This window comes from Leopardus geoffroyi, chromosome B1 (genome assembly GCF_018350155.1).
Source record: "Leopardus geoffroyi isolate Oge1 chromosome B1, O.geoffroyi_Oge1_pat1.0, whole genome shotgun sequence".
Classification (NCBI taxonomy): domain Eukaryota; kingdom Metazoa; phylum Chordata; class Mammalia; order Carnivora; family Felidae; genus Leopardus; species Leopardus geoffroyi.
In genome coordinates, this window is record NC_059327.1 from 116,850,882 (window position 1) to 116,872,894 (window position 22,013).

A 22,013-nucleotide genomic window follows, 5' to 3' on the forward strand; every position below is an offset into this window, starting at 1 on the left:
ATTCAGATTTTTACCTGGCATGATGGCAGCATGTGAGCAAGGACAATGCCAACATGGCCCTGGAGAAGGCAGAAAAAGAAACAAGTTAACTCGGGTCCTTAATGCTTTCTTCTCATTCTGAGACAGCAGTCTTGCCAAATAAAAACATGACTCTGAATGTAATACAGTAAAGTCACATAGTCGGGGGAAGGCTAAAGAGAATAAGAGGAGAGACATAATACCCCGCCGCTGCAGAAATCCACAATTCTGTCACCGGGTTTGGCCTGACTTGTCACCACATAAACAAGGTTGTTTAACTGCTGTTGCTTCCTTAAAGCTCGATCACTGGACATTTTGCCTGGGGAAGACAAGAAGTGAAGACAATGAAATGGTAGGCATTGTGAGAGAGTGAGAAGGCACTCAGAGAATGGATGGCCGGCGTCCAGGAAGAAGGGTGAATATATAAATGAGTTACAAATTCCACATAATCCATGAGGAGAGGACCAGAGACCTGGAACCCAGAAATGAAATCTCTCTATGCATATTTTTACTTTTTTTTTTTTTTTTTAACGTTTATTTATTTTTGAAACAGAGAGAGGCAGAGCATGAACGGGGGAGGGTCAGAGAGAGAGGGAGACACAGAATCGGAAGCAGGCTCCAGGCTCTGGGTCATCATCAGCCCAGAGCCCGACGCGGGGCTCGAACTCACGGACTGTGAGATCGTGACCTGAGCTGAAGTCGGACGCTTAACCGACTGAGCCACCCAGGCGCCCCGCATATTTTTACTTTTATTCACATCCAATTTTTCTTTCGATTGTCATTGAAAAAACATCTTCTAGAGAGGAAACAATAAGTGAAATATTAATCGCAGAGTCATACACAAAGTGCTGAGTAAATGTTTACTGGATGAATAAGAGTTAACAGTCACAGTCCCTTCCCTCTATCCCTACCAGAGACATATTGCAAAGATTACCTAATTCTAGCTCATTGTTTAAATCTCCTTGGACAAAAGAGATCTATAATAAATAAAAATATTCTTACTATTTAATCAGCATGTCCTTGAACTTTTAGTTATTTGGTGAGGATACTTGGGACATAGGTGTCACATTGTCGGAAATGTATCAATGCTTAGTGTATTTAGAGAGAAATTAGATTTTACCATTTCAGCTTTGAAGCTTCCTTTCCTCATGAGTCAGACACAGAAATCTAATGCAATAGAGATTAAAGATAGGGCATTTCCAAGTATGAAATGCCTTGGGCCTAACAGCATGAAAATATCTTAACTTTCCTTCAAAGCTACTAGTTAATTCCCTGAAAATAACTTCAGAAGAATGAATGAAATTATTTGTTTTTACATGTTTCAAATGCACTTTTTGTAAGAGCAAGATTAAGAAAATATAGAGAGCAGATTTCATTGATATAGATAAAAGGAAAAACCCAGATAATCTTTTGGCTTGATCAAAAGTTATTTACAGATACCAAGGTTTCCCTGCTCCATTTTCACAGAAAAATAGCCTGGCTTTTTTTTCTTTTATTCTCTTTTCTGTTTTCCTTCTTTCTTATGTTACTAAAATAAAAATACTGGAAAATCTTTATTCTATGAAAAAATAAAAAATATATGAAAAAATACCTGTATGAGAGAAAAGATCCATAATCTAATAATTCAGAGCAAATATCTTTGTATACACATACTTCCAGGTGTATCTAGAAATTCATAATATTGAAGATAGTATATAAAACATTATAACTCTTTCCATGTCAGTGCATTTATTTCTGTACCATAAGTTTTAACGGCTGCATAGTATTTCATTGACTATATATGCCATACTTATATAACCAATCTCCTATTGTAATAATGTGATCATCATCATACAGCTAAATCACTGTACACATTCTTAATTATTTAGTGTGCCCTAATGTGAATTTCAAACATAAAGGGCCTTTAAACCAATAGTCTGGTGGTTTCATTTGTGAAGACAGTTTCATGTAGCTTTATATTCGTTTTTCGCTAATAATATAATTGTGAAAAATTTAAACAAAATATGTGAAAGCTCCTGTCAGCCTATCCTTCCTGGATAACCACCCCTAAAAGATTATGACAATTTTCAACACAGCAAAGTTGAAAGAATCTTACAGTGACTGCCTTTATAACCTCCACCTAGATTCTACCATTAACAACTTACTATATTTGGTTTAACACACTCTTTTTAAAAAAATTTTTAAAAGTTTATTTATTGAGAGAGAGTGTGTGAGCAGGGGAGGGGCAGAGAGAGAGAAAGAGAGAGAGAGAGAGAGAAAGAGAGAGAGAGAGAGAGAAAGAGAGAGAGAATCCCAAGTAAGGTCCACACTGTTAGTGCAGAGCCTGTTGAGAGGCTTGAACTCACAAACTGCAAGATCATGACCAATCTGAAATCAAGAATCCAACACCTAACCAACTGAACCACCCAGGTGCCCCTGGTTTATCACACTTTTATTCATCTATCCATCCATTCATAAATCCACTTAATTTTTTTTAATGTTTATTTATTTTTGACAGAGAGAGAGACAGCACATGAGTGGGAGAGGGGCAGAGAAAGAGGGAGACACAGAATCCAAAGCAGGCTCCAGGCTCTGAGCTGTCAGCACAGAGCCCGACATGGAGCTTGAACTCACAGACTGCGAGATAGTGACCTGAGCTTAGTCGGACGGTCAACCAACTGAGCCACCCAGGCGCTCCAATCCACCTAATTTTTTTTTAAGTAGGTTCCACATTCAGTGTGGAGTACAACATGGGGTCTGAACCCATGATCCTGAGATCAAGACCCGAGCTGAGATCAAGAGTTAGACATTCAACCGAGGCACCCAGGCACCTCTCCCCCTAATTTCTTTTAGCAATGCAGTTCTAATTTGGAAGAGGGAGAGTAACAAGAGGAAGCAGGGGAGTTAGAGGGCAAAAAGGGAAAAATATTTCTGAGCCCCGTGGGAAAGCTAGTCACAAATGCTACCTTTTGAGGAAACCACCAAGAGGCAAGAAATGAGCACAAACATTTTAGTCTCAGCTTTGTGGATTTCTTAACATTTCTTAGCCAAAGGATTTTTCATAAAGTCAAAAGAAATTACCTTTGTTAAGAACAAGGAGAAAAAAAAAAACATTTATTTAATGGAATAACTAATTAACATCCGCTTTGGTACCATTATTTCTACTAGATGTTTAGAATTATCTAACTTTCCTAGGTTTGTTTCAAAAGCAAATGTTGATGAAGATCTGTTTTTCTTGCTGAGATTCCATCTTTGCATATAAAGAATTCATGCTGAAATGAAGTTTGAAGGCAAAGGGGTAATTTTCAGGGTTGTGTTTAAATAGACACTATTAGGGAACCAGGGTGGCTCAGTCAAGCATCAGACTCTTGATTTCGACTCAGGTCACAATCTCAAGTTTCATGGGTTTGAGTCTTACGTTGGGTTCTGTACTGACAGTGTGAAGCCTGCTTTGGATTCTCTCTTTCCCTCTCTCTCTGCCCCCCCCCCAATAAATAAATATTAAATAAATAAATAGGCACTATTAAGCTGCACATACTCTCACAGATTGAGTTAAAAATACAGTAGCATAATGCCCAGATGCTTTATGGAAAAGCCACCTCTAACAAAGCATTCCTCCTCCCCATTCCAGTTTTGAAGCTCCTGGAAACACGAACAGGATCTCAAATACATTGAACGAGGTTAGAAAGTGGCATTTTGAGACATGGCATTAATTTAAAAATCAAATCCCACTTTCTATTTATAGCTAACATTCTTCTGCCTAAGACACCATTTATAAGCATAAATTTACAATCTATTTTTAGTTTGACTAAAAATGCTGGTTCTTTAAGTGTCATCACTGAAAAAGAAACTCAAGAATCAAATGATCAGGTGTTTTAATACAAATGATGTCATTTGTTGTGTGATGTAATTCTCCCACAGTGAAAGTCAAGTCTTTTCCTTGTCTAATTCAAGTTAGGAGGAACCTGATTATTTAGACAACTTCAGTGTTGTTTGCAGTGCCCAAAAAGAAAATACAAAGATAAAAGAGTCAATTTTTAAGTGAAGGAAGAGCTTTATTGGAACACCAGTCCAAAGCATCAAATAAGGAAAATAAAATTTAAAACAATATCCTGGATAGGAAATGTGCTCATTTGTAGCCAGGATACCTGCTCAGTCTAAAATTATGCTCAAGATCATGCTGTTCTTGATTTTTTATTTCTTAGTCCAAAGCAACAAAGCATCTTAACTGTCATGACTTCCTGGTAAAAGGAAAGCGGTTGGGCGCCTGGATACACGTGTGACTTCTTTACTAAAGATTCATTTGCTGCTTTGTTTTCAAAGTATTTTCTTTGAGCTAGAGCACACTAACCACATTCTATAAGTTTTTAAAAAAATTATCATTAAATATGAAGACAAAAAAGGCTAAAACTAATGATGTAGGGATTTTTAAAAACATGCTTTTTGTTTGGAAAGTTATAAAATCAAAAGAGCAAATTTCTTTAACAGTCATGGATCTAGCAGAGCTATTCTATTCTAGAGAAGGCACAAGACAACTGAATAGACAAAGTGGCACTGACAGGACCTCTGGTCAGAGGAAAGGGGCAACCGCAAATTTTACTGTTTTTGGGGAGGCTTTAAGACAAGCTGATGAATGGTCACTTATGTTGTACAGGGCCCTAGACAGTGAAACCCAGGTCCTAGCCCCAGGGTAGCCTATGGTTTTCATGCTTGGAATAGTCACTTAGGCACCTACTATGCTCAGCACCTGTCTGTATGCTGAGGGCATATCTCAGAGTGACTAAGACATAGTCCCTGTCCTTAGGGAATAGTATCTAAAAAGAAGGGATAGGTGTTCATTATGTGCAAATATATGTGCACTGAAAATAAAGGACTATAAAAAGGACTATGTAAAGGAAAATAAATGTATATGCATTGAAAATAATTGAGACTTCACAGAGGGCCTTACAGACACTTGGGGCATTTCAGCTGAGTCTTTAAGGAGGAACAGAAACTCACCAGATAGGATGGCAAGGAAAGCATGCTAAGAACGATATGGCATATTTAGGGGAAAACCTCAATTAGCTCATGCGCTTAAAAATGAGGATCAATGAAAAAGTGGCAGAACGTAAGTAGATCTGAAATTACAGGCAGGACCAGATGGGAAAGAGCATTGCTTGTTATTCTGCCTGTCTGTGCTGTAGAGAAAACATGGCCTCACTTTAATATTTAATGTGCTTAGAGCTCCTTAGAGACAAGTTCTACTCGAATAGACAGCACTGCTATTTTTACATTGTTATATATTAAAGATGGTCTCTTGTAATGCTAGCCTGCATCATTTTTATCCAGGATAGAGTATATCCTCAAATCAGATCATATTATTAATAAAATTCTCTGAAGCATTCAACCTCAACTAATGCTAGTTGTCATTAAGTAACTTAATTAAGAAAATGAAATCGAATTAACTCATTGAAACTCACTGACTCATTTTGAACCCTGGTGTTCTAGATCAAGAAAGCACTTGGACTCCTTACTGGATTCTCCTTCTCACTCTCCTTCCCAGGCTCCCTTCCCTTGGCATTGCTCTGAAATGTTATGCTCATTAGGTCCTATCTTTCGTTCCATACCTCGTCATGAAGTATGCTCTTCCTGTGTATATTAACTGAAGTCCCTTCCAAATTTACCCATTAAAATATCTCTTCTTTGCTTAAAATACCTTTAAAGTCACCTCGTTGGGTTAAGAAAAAAAAAAAATTGACTTCTTGTTAAGAAAATAAGGTCTCTAGTGATCTGGGTCCCATTACTTTGCCAAACTCATCTTCTGGAACTTTCTTACATATCCCCCCATATTCCAGCCTTTCTAAACAATGGTGAGTTCCTTGAATTTATCAAGGTCAGTGAGGTGGTGGCTTTAAAAATTTGTTCCCTCTGCTTGAAACCTATTTTCTTGCTTTAGAACCCAGGGACCCTACCAGTTTTCCTTGCTCCTGACAATGTTTACATTTAGTACTTTTGTAATAATTGTTTTTAAAGACAAAGAGAAAATGGAACTTTTTAAAACTCTTTGTTACTACCCAAAAGAACTAATCTTTTATACTAAAAAGCACTACTATTGTTAACTAGTGGAAAAAAAAATATCATACGCTTCTGGGTATTCATCTGAAGAAAATGAGAACACTAACTGAAAAAGATACATGCACCACCCAGGGTGCCTGTGTGGCTCAGCTGGTTAAGTGTCTGACTTCAGTCAATGTTGATCTGGTGGTTTGTGAGTTCGAGCCTGGTGTCGGGCTCTGTGCTGACAACTCAGAGCCTGGAGTCTGCTTCGGATTCTATGTCTTCCTCTTTCTCTGCCCCTCCTCTGCTCACACTCGGTGTCTCTCTCTCAAAAATAAATAAACATTAAAAAAATAAAGATATATGCACCACTATGTTCATTGCAGCTTTATTTATAATAGTCAAAATATGGAAACCACCTAAGTGTCCATCAACAGATGATGGATTAAATGTGGTATACAGACACACAATTGAATATTATTCAGTTATCCAAAAGAATGCAGTCTTGCCATTTTGAGACAAAAAGGATGGACCTTGAGGGCACTTGTTAAATGAAATATGTCAGACAAATATCATATGATCTCATATATATGTGGAATCTAAAGAATAGCTTGGTAGTTGCCAGAGGTGGGGGTGGGAGGAGGCAAAATGCGTGAAGGGGGTCAAAAGGTACAAACTTCCAGCTACAAAATAAATAAGCATGAGGATGTAATGTATAGCATGGCAACTATACCTAATAATACTGTATTGTATATCTGGAAGTTGCTAATAGAGTTGATCCTAGAAGTTCTCATCACCAGAAAAAAAAATTCTATAACTATATATGGTGATGGATGTTAACTTGACTTATTGCGGTGATCATTTCACCACACATACCAATATTGAATCATTATGTTGCACACCTGAAACTAAAATAATGTATGTCAATTATATCTCAAAAAATTTTTTAAATGGTATATAGGCATAATTAATTATATTAACTATCAAAAGAACCATTAGCTAAAATTGCTTCTATTTCTCTGAAGTAGATACAGATGATTTTTCCAGAGTAGATGAACTTGGGTGCAATTAAATGGAAAGAGTGTTAGGAGACTGATAGGCACATAACAGGTGATAAATAAAAGTTTAATGAATTCATTTTGTGTAGAATTAAGACAAGTTAGATTTTAAGGTCACATGCTGACTTCTGCAGGTACTAAGAATGAAAACAAGTTAGCTATCAATGCTATGCTGATATTTGTTGAAATAGTAAAAGAAGTCAACTACAAAACAGTTTTAGATGGGAATGGAAAAGTTTCTGAGAACTTTGGTGAAGGAATAAGAAAGCAGCTATTTAAAGCTATATCAAAAGCTAGACAAAAATTTAAAATGGATTAAATGCCTAAATGTGAGACAGGAAACCATTAAAATACTAAAGGAGAACATAGGCAATAATCTCTTTAACTTTGTCCGGAGCAACTTCTTACTACATATGTCTCCTGAGGCAAGGAAAACACAAGCAAATATAAACTTGAGTCTTTATCAAAATAAAAATCTTCTGCACAGTGACAGAAACAACCAAACTAAAAGGCAACCTATGAGATAGGAGAAGTTATTTGCAAATGACATATCTGACACATCCAAAATGAATAAACCAATTAAAAAATGGACTGGACAGAAGATATGAATAGACATTTCTCCAAAGAAGACATCCAGATGGCCAAGAGACACATGAAAAGATGCTCAATTATCATTCATCATCAAGGAAATACAAACCAAAGGTACAATGAGTATCACCTCACACCTGTCAGAATGGCTAAAATCAACAACACAAGAAACAGGTGTTAGCAAGGATATGGAGAAAAAGGAACCCTCATACATTGTTGGTAGGAATGCAAACTGGTGCAGTGACTGTGGAAAACAGTGTGGAAGTTCCTCAAAAAGTTAAAAATAGAACCACACTATGCTCCAGCAAAATTGCACTACTGGGTATTTACCCAAAGCATACAAAAATACTAATTCAAAGGACTATATGCACCCTGATGTTTATAGCAGCATTATCTACAATAGTCAAACCATGGAAACAGCACAAATGTCCATTGACTGATGAATGGATAAAGACGTTGTATATATATATATATATATATCTATATATATATATATATATACACACACACACACACACACACATATATGTATGTATATATATATATATATATACACACACACGATGGGATATATATTATATATAATATATATAATGGGATATATATATAATGGAATACTACTCAGACATAATAAAAAAAAAAAAAGAAATCCTGCCATTTGCAATGATGTGGATGGAGCTAGACAGTATTATGCTAAGTGAAATAAGTCAGAGAAAGACAAACACCATATGATTTCACTCATAGGTGGAATTTAAGAAACAAATGAGCATGGGAAAAAAAGAAAGAGAGGCAAACTAACAAACAGACTTTTAACTGTAGAGAACAAACTGAAGGTTACCAGAGGGGAGGCAAGTGGGGGGGGGGGGAATGGGTCAAGTAGGTGATGAAGATTAAAAAGTGCACTTGTGATGAACACCAGGTGTTGTATGTAGGTGTTGAATCACTAAATTGTATACCTGAAACTAGTATTACACTGTATATTAACTAACTGGAATTTAAAGAAAAACTGGAAAGAGCTAGAAAGGCAGGAATGAAATTCCTAAAGAAACTCATGTGTTGGTGCATGAAAATAAGCAGCAACATAAAATTTACACTTTAGGTTAGCACGATTTTGCTCTAAATTTTGGAGATTACTTACTGGAAACACTAAACATTAGAAAAGTCCTTTGATTTACATTTTTCAAAGTTAGTTGCAGGCTAGCATCATGAATCTGCTTAGCCATGCTAACCCCACAGTGACAACTTTCTTGCAACAAGGGATACTAATGATCTGATAACCTTCTTCCTCTTTCCCCACCCCAACCCATTCACACACACCACAGTGTAGCCTATGAAGACAACAATCGTGCAACAACAGTGTGATGGTTATTTTCACTCTCATAATTTTGTTACACACAGTATTAGAGCATTCAATAATTACTAATTAGAAATTCAAAATGTTAAAAAAGGCCAATTTATTCCTCTCTAAATTGAGGAATAATGACCTCATACATAATCTTAGTCAATCATTGACCAATGAATCAACCAACCAACCGGATCTACATAGAACTAACTGGTCTAGACAATGTTAGGAACACAAAGATGTGTAACATTTGGTTTCTGTCCTTAATAAAGTTGTCTTGGGGCATCTGGGTGGCTCAGTTGGTTAAGCATCTGACTCTTGATTTCAGCTCAGGTCATGATCTTATGGTTTATGAGATGGAGCCCTGAGTCAAGCTCCAAACTGACAGGGTGGAGTCTGTTTGGGGTTCTCTCTCTCCCTCCCACCCCTTCCTGCTCCTCCCCTGCTCATGCTGTCTCTCTCTCTCTCTCAAAATAAATAAACTTTAAAAAAAAGTTATGTCTTGTTTAATTAATTCAAAGCATTTTATTTGAGCTTAGAAAATATATTGTATTAACCACATTGTACAATATATTTTTAATGAAATTTTAAGCTACAACTTACAAAAATCCATATATATTTCATCAAAGTTTCTAAACTGGTTGGTAACACTTCCCGTTTTTAAGATGCTTTGCAATTTATTAAGCACTTGCATATTTGATATATAATCTAACCTCCAAACTGTCAGGTTGTCAGAGTGGATGACATTTTCCTTATTTTACAAATGAGGACACTGAGCCCTAATGAGGTTGCTCAAACTTAGCACTTGCTCAAAGACACACAACTGGTAAGTAGTAAAGCTGGGACTCTAACCAAGAATTTCTATACATCAGGTTCAGTCTTCTTTCCACTGTGACTTACTATCTTTTAAACAGATGATTTTGACTAATTGTGATATCAAAATTTCAGCATTGATACTTTTTTCTATGTGTGAGTTCAAGGAAATGAGGTGCTTTCTAGGAAGAAAATGAGGGATCTCCCTAGTAATTGCATCTTAGGGGAAAAATGTAGTTCTTCAGAATCAGTCATAAAATGCAGTTTATTTCAGATTTTTCTCTAAGTAAAATTTCCAAGAGCAGGCTTACCAGTAAAAAAGATCAATTTAAGTTTTGGACTCAACGTTTTGGAATATATCACCAAGACATTATTCGGAGGTCTCATAAGTCACTCTGTTTAATGAATTGACCTTTGAGTGTCACCTTTCCCAGAAAGAGACGATTTCCTCGCCGTGGGACTGTAGCAACCTTTTTGATTTTATAGAAAAGTGACATGGGGAGGTTGAGCAATCAATTTGTTGCAAAATCGGATTATCCACGAGGAGAGAAATGAAAATAGATGTGGGAGATCTTTCATGTTAGGCAGATCTGCAGATGCTGCCTAAACACAGCACGCACCTTTATCCTCCCATATCCAATTTTAGAGCATCTTTAAAAATCTAACAACTAAAAAATAATTAAGCAAGATGCTGGGTTGAGGGAGAAAGTTGGAGAAAATGTAGTCACATTATTTGTCAGGTCAAAACTTGTTTTGTCTATAGAAGGGCTTAAATACAATAAACAGTAGACATTTTAAAACCTTCTGATTCCTGCAGTATTTTCTCGAAGATGCATAAAACATTTTGATTTAAGAATACCAGATCCCAGAGTTAATTGAACATATATATTTTCATTCCATTTAAACGCTATTTACACCACACAAAGTAAACATTACTTTGCCCTGGAATGTAGTTAAAAAAAAAAAAGCCACAATATCTTCCAAATTGCCCACAAAACCACGCTGAAATGCTTTAGAACAACAACAAAAAAAACATGAACTCTAAAAAATAGTTTAGGTATTTATTTATTCGCCCTCTTTCAGAGGCCTAAGTTAACAACAGCAAGGTATGTTAATAGTTTATTAACTTTTTGATATCATTCAAGTAATCCTCAATTTGGCTTCCAGTGTGGTATGTTTCAAAGTATTTAGGTTAAGTGATACTCTAGTATAGCTTCAAGTGTTGAGTGTTAACTTTCCCAGAGTCAAGCAATTTCAAAAAATGGCTTCTTTTGTGTGTAGTATTCGAATTTCTACTATGATCTGACCTACTGATTTTCTTGTTTGATTTGTTCACTATATTTAATTTTGATTAAAAAATGATGGGCCACCTGGTTGGCTCAGTCGATTAAGCGGCCAACTAAGGCTCAGGTCATGATCTCATGGTTCATGAGTTCGAGCCCCGTGTCAGGCTCTGTGCTGACAGCTCGGAGCCTGGAGCCTCCTTCAGATTCTGTGTCTCCTCTCTCTACCCCTCCCCTGTTCATATTCTGTCTCTCTCTGTCTTTCAAAACTGAATAAACATTAAAAAAAATGATGAATATATAAGGTGACATAATCCCAAATTCTCTAATAATATTAATGCTATGTTGATAAATAGTATTCCCATCAAGAGGTGGTTTCTTTGTCTGTTCCCTTGAATCTGAGCTCTATGATTGCTTGACCAGTGTAATACAGAAACAAAACTGTGTCCATTTCTGGGAGCTTCCACTTTCTGTCTTTTGAGTCATTTGCTCTTGGAACACAGCACCGTACTTTAGGAAGCCAAGCCCCCCTCCCCCAGCTGATACTGTGTAAGTAGACAAGCTCTCCCACCAAACCATACTAAATCCCAGGTTTGTGAATAAAATCAATAATTGTTATTTAAAGGCATTAAGCTTTGAGGTGATTATTTGTGCAGCAATAGATGACCAGAATGACATCCTAACATTGGGCTTTTAAGGATTATCATCATTGAATAGTATTATGAAGGCACCTAACTATATGTGAAATGGCGCTAGGTGTTATGACAATAACCAAAATAAAGAATGGTTCTTATACTGGGGTGCCTGAGTGGCTCAGTTGGTTAAACATCTGACTCTTGATTTTGGCTCAGGTCGTGATCTCATAGTGATGATCTCATGGTCATGAGATCAAGCCCCACATTGGGCTCCACACTGGGCATGGAGCCTGCTTAAGATTCTCTCTCTTCCTCTTCCTCCTCCCCGACTTGTGCTGTCTCTCAAAAAAAAAAAAAAAAAAAAAGGTCATTCTGCCTAAAAGTGAACACTCCAAGGCAGTGGTAGTTATTACAAGTTACATAGGGACCACATAAACTCAAAGAAAGTCTTACATTTCAATCCTACTCTTTTCTGTTTCTGATGGTCTCAAATCTTGTGAGCCTAACTTATTAAAATAGAACATTAAAGAATTCTGGGACCTCAACAGTAAGAGAGGATGGAGAGAAAAAGAGCATGGGGACTAACCCAGCAATAGGCATGAGTAGGGACTGGGGAAAGTGATCCAAATTAGTATTCAAAAGGAACTAAATCTGGACAAGTATTGATATTCACATAGGTCTAGCAACAGTAGTGCTTAGAAGTGGTCTAGCCAGTAGGATTGAGGAAAAGGGAGAAATACAAAAGACTAGGAAGGGGAAGGACATACCATGGGAGACATGTTGGTGGTCAGGCCCTGTCCTCAATCACAAGAGATGACAGACCTAAAAGAGCAAAGCCACACTGAAACTGAGTCATATGGGAGACCTGAGTTTACTGATACACAGATATAATAGTTCAGGGCTTCGGTAGGGCAGTGGAAAGCAGGAACTGACATTTTTTCCTAAACTGGAATTTTGAATCTTCCTCTTTTTTTCTGAAATTTTTTCATGATAATCTCTACAGAGTAGTTTATTAATTTAGCACATATTTTTAAAACACTTACCAAGGTGTTAGGACCTTAGACAATGGAGAACAAGGGAGACTCTTAGACTCCAGTGAAAGGAGTTTGACAAAAATTAAATCAAGTGATAAATGATGTGGAGAAAATTAAAATCATATATGGTTGAAATTAACTTGGTGAATATTTAGATTAGATAGTCCAGAAAAGCTTCATTGAGCAGTTAACAAAACACAGATCAAAATGAAAAGCAGCAGCCATGGGAAATAAAAGAAAAAGCATTCCATAAGGGAACTGTTTAAGCAGTCTTCAGGTGGAGAGGAGGTAGGGATGTTTGAGAAAGATAATTACAATTATATATATTTATTCTCATCGTGTGTGTGTGTGTGTGTGTGTGTGTAGTCACTGAATGGATGTTCTCTTTTTTTTTCAATATAATTTATTGTCAAATTGGCTAACATACAGTGTATACAGTGTGCTCTTGGTTTTGGGGGTAGATTCCCATGATTTTTTGGTTACATACAATACCCAGTGTTCATCCCAACAAGTGCCCTCCTCAATGCCCATCACCCATTTTCCCCTCTCCCCCACTCCTCCATCCACCCTCAGTTTGTTCCCTGTATTTAATAGTCTCTTATGGTTTGCCTCCCTCCCTCTCTGTTTGTAACTATTTCCCCCCCTCCCTTCCCCCATGGTCTTCTGTTAAGTTTCATATGATATCTGTCCTTCTCTGACTGACTTATTTCACTCAGCATAATACCTTCCAGTTCCATCCACGTTGCTGTAGATGGCATGATTTCATTCCTGCTCATTGCCAAGTAGTACTGAATGGATATTCTTATTTGCTGGTATTAGCACTACCGAATGATTACAGTATGCTAAGCATGTTTTTATTTACTATTTCAATCCTTTGTCACAATGTTGGTGCTGTTACTATAATGTCAGATGAATAAATTTGAACTAAAATAATAAAGTAACTTGCTTTGGTCACATAGCATACTGGAGCCAGGGTTTGAATTTTGCTAAGTCTCCCTCCAGGGCCTTTCTATCTATTACTGATAGTAAAATAGTTTTGAACAGGACCCAAATATATAGGATTGCCAATTTGTCTGTTAAATATTAATACGGTTTATTGTCTGTTTTAGAAAAATAAATAGAAAGTTTTCTACATCACTATGTATGCAGAACATACTGTCTCCCCCACGTGGTATAGATACGCTTCATCTGTATTTCTGACACCAGAGAAATTCTCATTATTGAACATCATTCTTTTGTATTTTGGTAATATACTTAATTCTAATCTCAAAATCAGCATGAAAGTCATGCTAAAGTCAAATTTTCAGAAAAATGTCAAACAGTAGGAGTGCTGGACTTGAAGCATGTGTATAAATGGCTTTGATTTAGTAAAGAAAAAAATTATGCAGGACTTATCTTGGTGGTTATAGGACATTCAAGGCAAGTGTTCTGAGAGAGAGAGAGAGACAGAGAGAGAGAGAAGAGAGAAGTTACATCTTTCTAAAAAGAAAAGTTCACCTATCCCAAATTCAAATTTACTTCCAGGTTCTTCTGCTCTGAGTTTCTGAAAATTGTTTTTAATGGTTATCTGAATCTTGGAAGTATTGCTTGACCAAGTAAATGTCAAGAGGGCTGTGATTATTTTGGCTTTTTGTTTGTTTGTTTGGTTGGTTTTGTGTATATACAATTGTGCATACACAATTGTGAAACTATAGTTTCCGATCAGCTATTGACCATTACTTTTGCACCTAAAAGTCTAAGCTGTGAAGACATAGAAGTATTAACATTTATTAAACTTTGGTTGTGGAACACTAGTATGTCAAGATATTAAGAGATATTGGGAGGGAGAAAAAGTGGCTTCCACCATCAGGTACTCTTAGGAAATTCATACATTATCCAATTTTTTGGAGAATCACAATGCCCGCTGGCATAATAAAGGCTCTAAGGAGTCTCAGTGTAAAAAACAGTTTTTCCCCAAATCATCTGACAACAAATCATCTGTTTTTACTATCTTTTTTTAAATTCTTTTTTTAATGTTTTTATTTATTTTTGAAGGGGAGAGAGAGACAGGGCATGAGCGTGGGAGGAGCAGAGAGAGAGACACACACACAGAATCAGAATCAGAATCTAAGCTGTCAGCACAGAGCCCGATGTAGGCTCGAACCCACAAACTGTGAGATCATGACCTGAGTGGAAGCCGGACACTCAACCGACTGAGCCACCCAGGTGCCCCTGTTTTTACTATCTAATTCTCCTTAGGAACTATTTTAGGAACCCACTTCAGAGAATACTGCTTTATCCCTCCTCTGCTTAGAAATGATTACTCATCCTTCAAATTCAGTTCTACTGAATGCAGTGAGTCAACAAAGACACAAATCAGACTCTTTAGACTATAAAACCTCCTATCTCAGGACAACTGTATCTCTAGGAACCTCCAGAAATTGCACAGCATAACCACAAAACCCAGTCACATGCTAGTTAGGCACAAGTGACTGAGTCATCAATAAAAAGGAACAAAAGGCACCAAAAACATTTTTCTTGAACATGAGAGTCATACAAGCTAGGCTTAAAAGCTTGAAGACATTAGCCTTCATAATATTTCTTCTCAAATATTAATTTAGACAAGAAAGTGATGTAACACATTTAATGTAAACTTTTGAAATACTCTGATAGTGTTGATCACAGTTAAAATAGGTGCATTGTTTAATTATATGCACTGAAATAGCTAAATGTTTATGCAAACTTGAGAATGAGGTTTAAAATTTAACATTTCTAGATACTCAATACAAACATCAAAATGTCCTCCCTAACGAATAGCCCTAAAATCTATCATCTGATGTTCAAGGTACAGACATGGTAGCATGAGAACATTTATAAGTAACACCTATACAGCTGCATATACACACAACGGGCATGCAATATCCTTATTCTCTAAAAGAAGATGCATATCTTGATCACTTCCAAGAACTGCTAAAATCACATTTGAAGTCTTAGGTATTTCTGCATTATGTAAATACCACATTAGGATACACAGAAAAAAAAACATATAGAACAATAACAACAACAACAACAACAACAACAATAAAACACAAGGAGATGGTGGTTCATCAAAAATTTTCCATCAATTTCCATTAGTCTACTCTAATCTTATAACACGTGATTAGTTTTTACTTTCAAGTTAATAAAAGAAGCCAGACCTTTCTCCTTTCATGAACTAATAGAAAACAGGTAGACTCCTAGAGAATTATGCAGAACATTAAAATAAACACTGTTGTACTGATGGGCTTTAAAATCCATAAATGAGTGATCTAGTAAAAGACTTTGTACTTTCACTTATTATAAAAAACAAACAGTAATAGGCTAACGTATGAGAATTTTAGTTGTCTTTTAAGGAATCGTATCCAAACACTGAGAGAAAACATACCATAATTAGTAATTACAAAGAGCAAAATTATAAATAACCAATTAATTTATACAATTCACACAAACATAATTTCTTTGCTAAGGTATACTTTAAAACATTGCAAACAATGTTTTGAAAGGAAAAAAGAGCAGTTATAAAACTAAAACTTTCACTGAAGGTGAGGGAAAAACCTTTCATTTTCTCTCTATCAATAATAGAAGAGTAAAAGGAATTCTAACAGCCAACTAACAAATATTTATTATGTGCCTACTGTGTGCTAAGCATTGCTCTGAGGGTTGGGGACATAGCAGTCCCTGTTTCCACGGAACACACATTCCAGTGGTGGGTAGACAGATGATATACACAAAGCAAAAAACCATATACTACATCAGGAGTTAAGAGGAAAAGTAAACAGAGGAGGGGGACAAAGAGTGGAGGAGAGACTTAGTTTAGATGGAAAAATATGAAAGGGCCTCACCGATAAGGTAATATTTGAGATCTGAATGAAGTGATGAAGTATATGAATTATCTGAAGGAAGAGTTTTCCAGACAAGGGGGATAACAAATAGGAGGCTGACAGAGGAGAAGATGAAACAAGTAGCCAAGGGCCAAAATATATAAAGCTTTATAATCTATGTACGAATTTTGGATTTTATTTTGAATTAGATGGATTTTGTGACATTATTTGACTTTTTAAAAGGATTTCTATAGGCAAGAAAGGGTAGAAGCAGGGAGTCTGACTAGGTTACTACTGCAAATATAGTCAAGGCCAGTTATGATAGTTGCTGAGACTAAGGATAGAGTAATGGACATGGGGAAAGGTGATTAGGTTAGGTTATATATTTTAAAGATATAGATGACAGAATTTGCTAATGAATTGTATGAAGAGGATAAAAGAAAGAGTCAAGTATGACTCCAGAATTTTGGGCCTGAGCAACTAGAATAATCATACTGCCATGCTGTGTTGTAGTAGAGGTATGAAGACTAATTCCTGAGGTTTTTTTATTCATGTCTAAAGGTTTGGAAGCTAAATAAGAACGAGAAAAGAAGATTGATAAGAGTCATTCTAGTGGCTTCTCAGAGGCCAATTAAGGAAAGTATTTCAAGGAGAAGGGAATGATTAACTTTGTCAAATGCAGTTGATATGAAAGGAAAATAAGGATTGAGACTTCTTCCTTATATTTGGTCAATGGAAATCCTTGGCGACCTTGGCAATAGCAGTTTTGTTGAAGTGGTGGGGCAGAAGACTGATTTTTGTGGGTTCAAGAGAGAAGAAGGACAACTAAGAAGTGGATAAGGCATAACGGAAATTCAAAAATCACCATTTTACCATGACCACAGTGATAACTGATTTGGGTAAGAATCATCAATGGACACTAAAACCATTGGCAAAAAACTACTGGGGAACAAGACAGCTCAAAGTAGCTTCCCAGAGATTATTTATTATTACAAAGGGAAGCCAGGATCTTTACAATGGAGAAATGTAAGAGAACCCATTTTTACCAAGTGATCAAACTTATCATAAATAATGTGTCAAACTGTTATGTGCTTGCTGTTGTGGTGCACCCAGAGAGATATAACATCAACTCTGTGATACACCTGCCAAAAATGTTTGGGAGTCATTATATTGTAGACTTGCCAACGGTTTAGTTTCCATCTGAAGGAGGTAATAGATAAATCCAAATTGAGGATATGCCACAATATAATTGGCCTAGATTCTTCAAAAAGGAAAAAGTCAATGTCATACAAAACAAGAAGAATTAAACATTTTTTTAATGTTTATTTATTTTTGAGAGAGAGAGAGAGAGAGAGAGACAGAGCATGAGTGGGGGAGGGTCAGAGAGAGAGGGAGACACAGAATCTGAAGCAGGCTCCAGGCTCTGAGCTGTCAGCACAGAGCCCGAAGTGGGGCTTGAACCCACAAACCGTGAGATCAAGACCTGAGCTCAAGTCGGATGCTTAACTGACTGAGCCACCCATGTGCCCCAAAACAAGAAAAATTTTAAAGGCCAGTGTTCTAGGTTAAAGAAGACTAAAGATAACATGACAACTAAAAGCAATGGATAATCCTTGATTAGAAACTGGATATTAGAGAATAAGAGCGTTATTGAACAATTGGTAGTATTTGAATATGGTCAGTAAATTTTGATTGTATTGTATTAATGCTAAATTTCCTGTGTGTAATTATTGGATGGTGGTTATGTAAGAGAATGCTCTTGTAGGAGATACATGAGAAAACATTTTGGGGTGAAGTGTCACAAAGTCTATAAGGAATACTCAAATGATTCAGGAAAAATGAATGCATTAAAGAGATAATGTAAGTAAGACAAAATAGTAGAAATGGTCTTCATAAAAAACACAAAGGCTACATGGGTATTCAGTCCTGGGTCTATCTGTGCAATTAAAAACAAAAACAAAAACAAAAACAGGTTAGCAACTTTTTTAACAAAAGATTGGCAAGGAAGTGGAGGAAGAGCAAATGAAAGCATCGCAGGTAAGAAGAGTGGTAGCTGTAGGGCTAAGTAGGGGAAGAGAGGACTTAAAAAACTGGGGGATACTTCATTCAGCATTTTTGTTATCTGATGGGCAGGATCCAGGAGAACAAACAAACAAACTATTGAAGGTGTAAGGGGAGGAGGTACAGTGCACAGTGCTTAGTGCAAGGCGTGGGCTTAAACAACAGTACAGCGGGAGGACCTATAGTGGATGGCTACAGAGGCTGGTGTGTTGGTACAGTTGCTGGGGGAAGCATGTAGAAAGTCTTCTGGAGGTTTTTATTTTTAATCTGTCAATTAAGAGAAAAGGGGAAGAAGCACTGAAAGTTTGAAGAGGGAAGATGATATTAAATAGTTATTATATCAAGCTGACTTGGGAAGTCTTATAGAAGGAGTATGAGTATGAAGGACTTACATCCTTAAACAAAGATCATATGATTACAAAGATGGAAGAAACTCTAGAATTTATCATCTAATCCAGTCATTTTATAGGCAAGGAAGTGGAGATGTAAAGAAAAACATATAATGTAGAGATGATGAACATGATTAACTGGCCAAATAAAACAAGAGTACTAAGAATATAAAGCAGTTATTCTAATCCTCCTACATGGCGGTACCATGATAAGAACTTTGTATCGGTTACGGAAGGGAAAAGAAGATAAAAACAGAGAGGGAGGGAAACCATAAGCGACTCTTAAATACAGAGAACAAACTGAAGGCTGCTGGATGGGAAGTGGGTGGGGGGAAGGGCTACATGGGTGATGTGCATTAGGGAGGGCACTTATTGGCATGAGCACTGGGTATTGTATGTAAGTCATAAATCACTGGGTTCTACTCATGAAACCAATACCACACTGTATGTTAACTAACTTGGATTAAAATTAAAAAAAAAAAAGAACTTTGTATCTGTTAACTCCTATATTGAAAACTACTTAGATAAAACTATATACAAAGGCACGTATTTTAACTTCTATATTCCATGAAAATAAAAGAGGTTCAGAATGTTTAAATGCCAACCCAAGAGTCAGACAACTATTTTCATGAACAAATGGAGTTTACATTTGGACCGTACTTATCATAGTCTTACTTTGAGGGATTCTCAATGACACTTCCAATTCTTACATCTCACACAACTCTACACTGACTCTATACCTCCTTGTATCTAGTAGGTTTCCAAATATGTGTATTGACTCAAACACTTCAGTCACCTGAAGCCTGTTAAGAGCCATAAGAAGATTCAGGGCAAAGTGCTGATCATCAGATACTTAAGGCAAAAGGAGAGGTGAAGAAGGAAGCAGAGCAGAAACTGAGGAAATGAATACTATGCAAAATCAATCTAAGTTTCTTCATTGACTAACTACACAGATGAAGCACGATGGACTCAGTGCAGAGTGATATTAAAAAAATTTCTAACAGATGCAATGGGAAAATTTCCGAGAAAACAATGTTTCATACATATATGAACAATAAGGGCTTACATACATAGAGACAAGGAAGAGGAGGCAGAAGGAAGAGGTCTGAATTAACTGGTAATTTATGAATTCTCACATAACAAGGGGAAGCTTAAAGAGTAAAACTTTCATTGCTTCACTTTAGTGCTGTGCCAGTCTTTTAATCCCTTCCTGACCTATTTTTATTCAGCACTGAAAAGGGTACATTGTTTGATTTGGGTATTAGCTTTTAAGGAGATTAGTTTCCAGGAAAAGTGAAGCATTTTGCATATAAAGAGGGACCCTCTTGATACAAGGCATCATAGTATGCTCTGTTCCCAAACCACCTGTTAAAAAGAAATTAAAAAAAAACAAAATTCAATATCCATTCCCTCCCAAAATTAAAGACGAAATTAAAAATAATTTTGTGTAAAATTTTTTCTCAAGGAAATTTTTTTTTCAAAATATGTATGTACCTTCCAGAGTTTTAACCAGAGGGAAGCTGAATCTTTCACTTCTAAGAGGTGAAAATTAATAGGTTTTTCTTCTTAATCACGGATGTCAATCTGTATTACATTATTAATTATGAATTATAGTACAATTAAAATACAAGTACCATGGGAAAATACGTAAATAAAACTTCCTAAATCTTCATACAATTTAATTTTTTCTTGCAGGCTTCTGGCTTGATCTTAACCCTGCAGATAAGTCTGTCCATATGATCCAAGTGGATAAAGATTATTTCTCAGCTCTAACAGTTCTGACACCCCTCCCATAACAAATATTTTGTAATATTCCCCTTAATGATATTGAAATGAAATTCAAAAATAACTTATGTAATCCAAATAAAAATAATTGTTAAGCTATAATATAGAGTAAAATAAATTGTTTTATAATAGAAGAGTAATATAACAAGTAGACACTCAGTCATGATTATTAGAGAAACAAAATGTCCCATGAAGGTCTCAGGCTTAATATTAAATATCATGACATGTAAAAATCTCTGAAGTAGGTGACATTCTCTCTAAAACTTAATGCAATGTTTGGTTACTGGAATTGTGCTCTGAAGCAAACCAAAGCACAATAACATTTAGAAGACAGAAAACATAAAATTTAGGGGATTTGACTTTTATTTAAAAATTTTCCTCTTATAAGAACTGCCTTATGGGGGCGCCTGGGTGGCGCAGTCGGTTAAGCGTCCGACTTCAGCCAGGTCACGATCTCGCGGTCCGTGAGTTCGAGCCCCGCGTCGGGCTCTGGGCTGATGGCTCGGAGCCTGGAGCCTGTTTCCGATTCTGTGTCTCCCTCTCTCTCTGCGCCTCCCCCGTTCATGCTCTGTCTCTCTCTGTCCCAAAAATAAATAAATGTTGAAAAAAAAAAATTAAAAAAAAAAAAAAAAAAAGAACTGCCTTATGTACACTAGTACCCAACATTCCAATGTAAAGAACTTTCTTTAGGTAAATAAAGAAATGTTGTTTTTGAAATGAGCTCCTTGATATACTACTGTATATTTTTGTGTTTCTTTTGTAATAGTAACAATAATGAATCATCTATCCTATATCTTTGGAAATATTTCTCATAACTAAAAATTTCTAGATAACTAAAATATAACCTTCTTAAGAAACAAATTTTTGTTGTTGTTAAATTATTTGTACATACAAATGTATTTTATACATATACAACTTATAAACAATAACACTGATGATAAAATTAATACTAGGGTATCCAACACCCAGCTTAAGAAATAAGATATTACTTACACTTTTGAAGTCCTGTGTATATGTCCCTACCCAACTGTACCTCACTTTCTTGGCCCTGAGGCACCACTATCCTGAATTTGTGGTTACCATTATATTGGTTTTTAGTTTTGCCACATAAATATATACCCCTGATACTATATTACTTAGCTTTGAATATTTC

The 22,013-nt window shown here is 36.2% G+C and overlaps 1 protein-coding gene across 1 annotated transcript in view; it reads right to left on the reverse strand.

Moving 5' to 3' along the window:
- The window catches only part of GSTCD (glutathione S-transferase C-terminal domain containing), a 134,004-nt gene that overhangs the window by 30,941 nt on the left and 81,050 nt on the right, over positions 1 to 22,013 (reverse strand). The window contains exons 6-7 of the mRNA XM_045471197.1: positions 222 to 337; positions 15 to 59 (exon numbers count right to left, since the gene is read on the reverse strand). Of these exons, the coding sequence (XP_045327153.1) occupies positions 15 to 59; positions 222 to 337 (161 nt within the window). The remainder of the gene's footprint in view (positions 1 to 14; positions 60 to 221; positions 338 to 22,013) is intronic.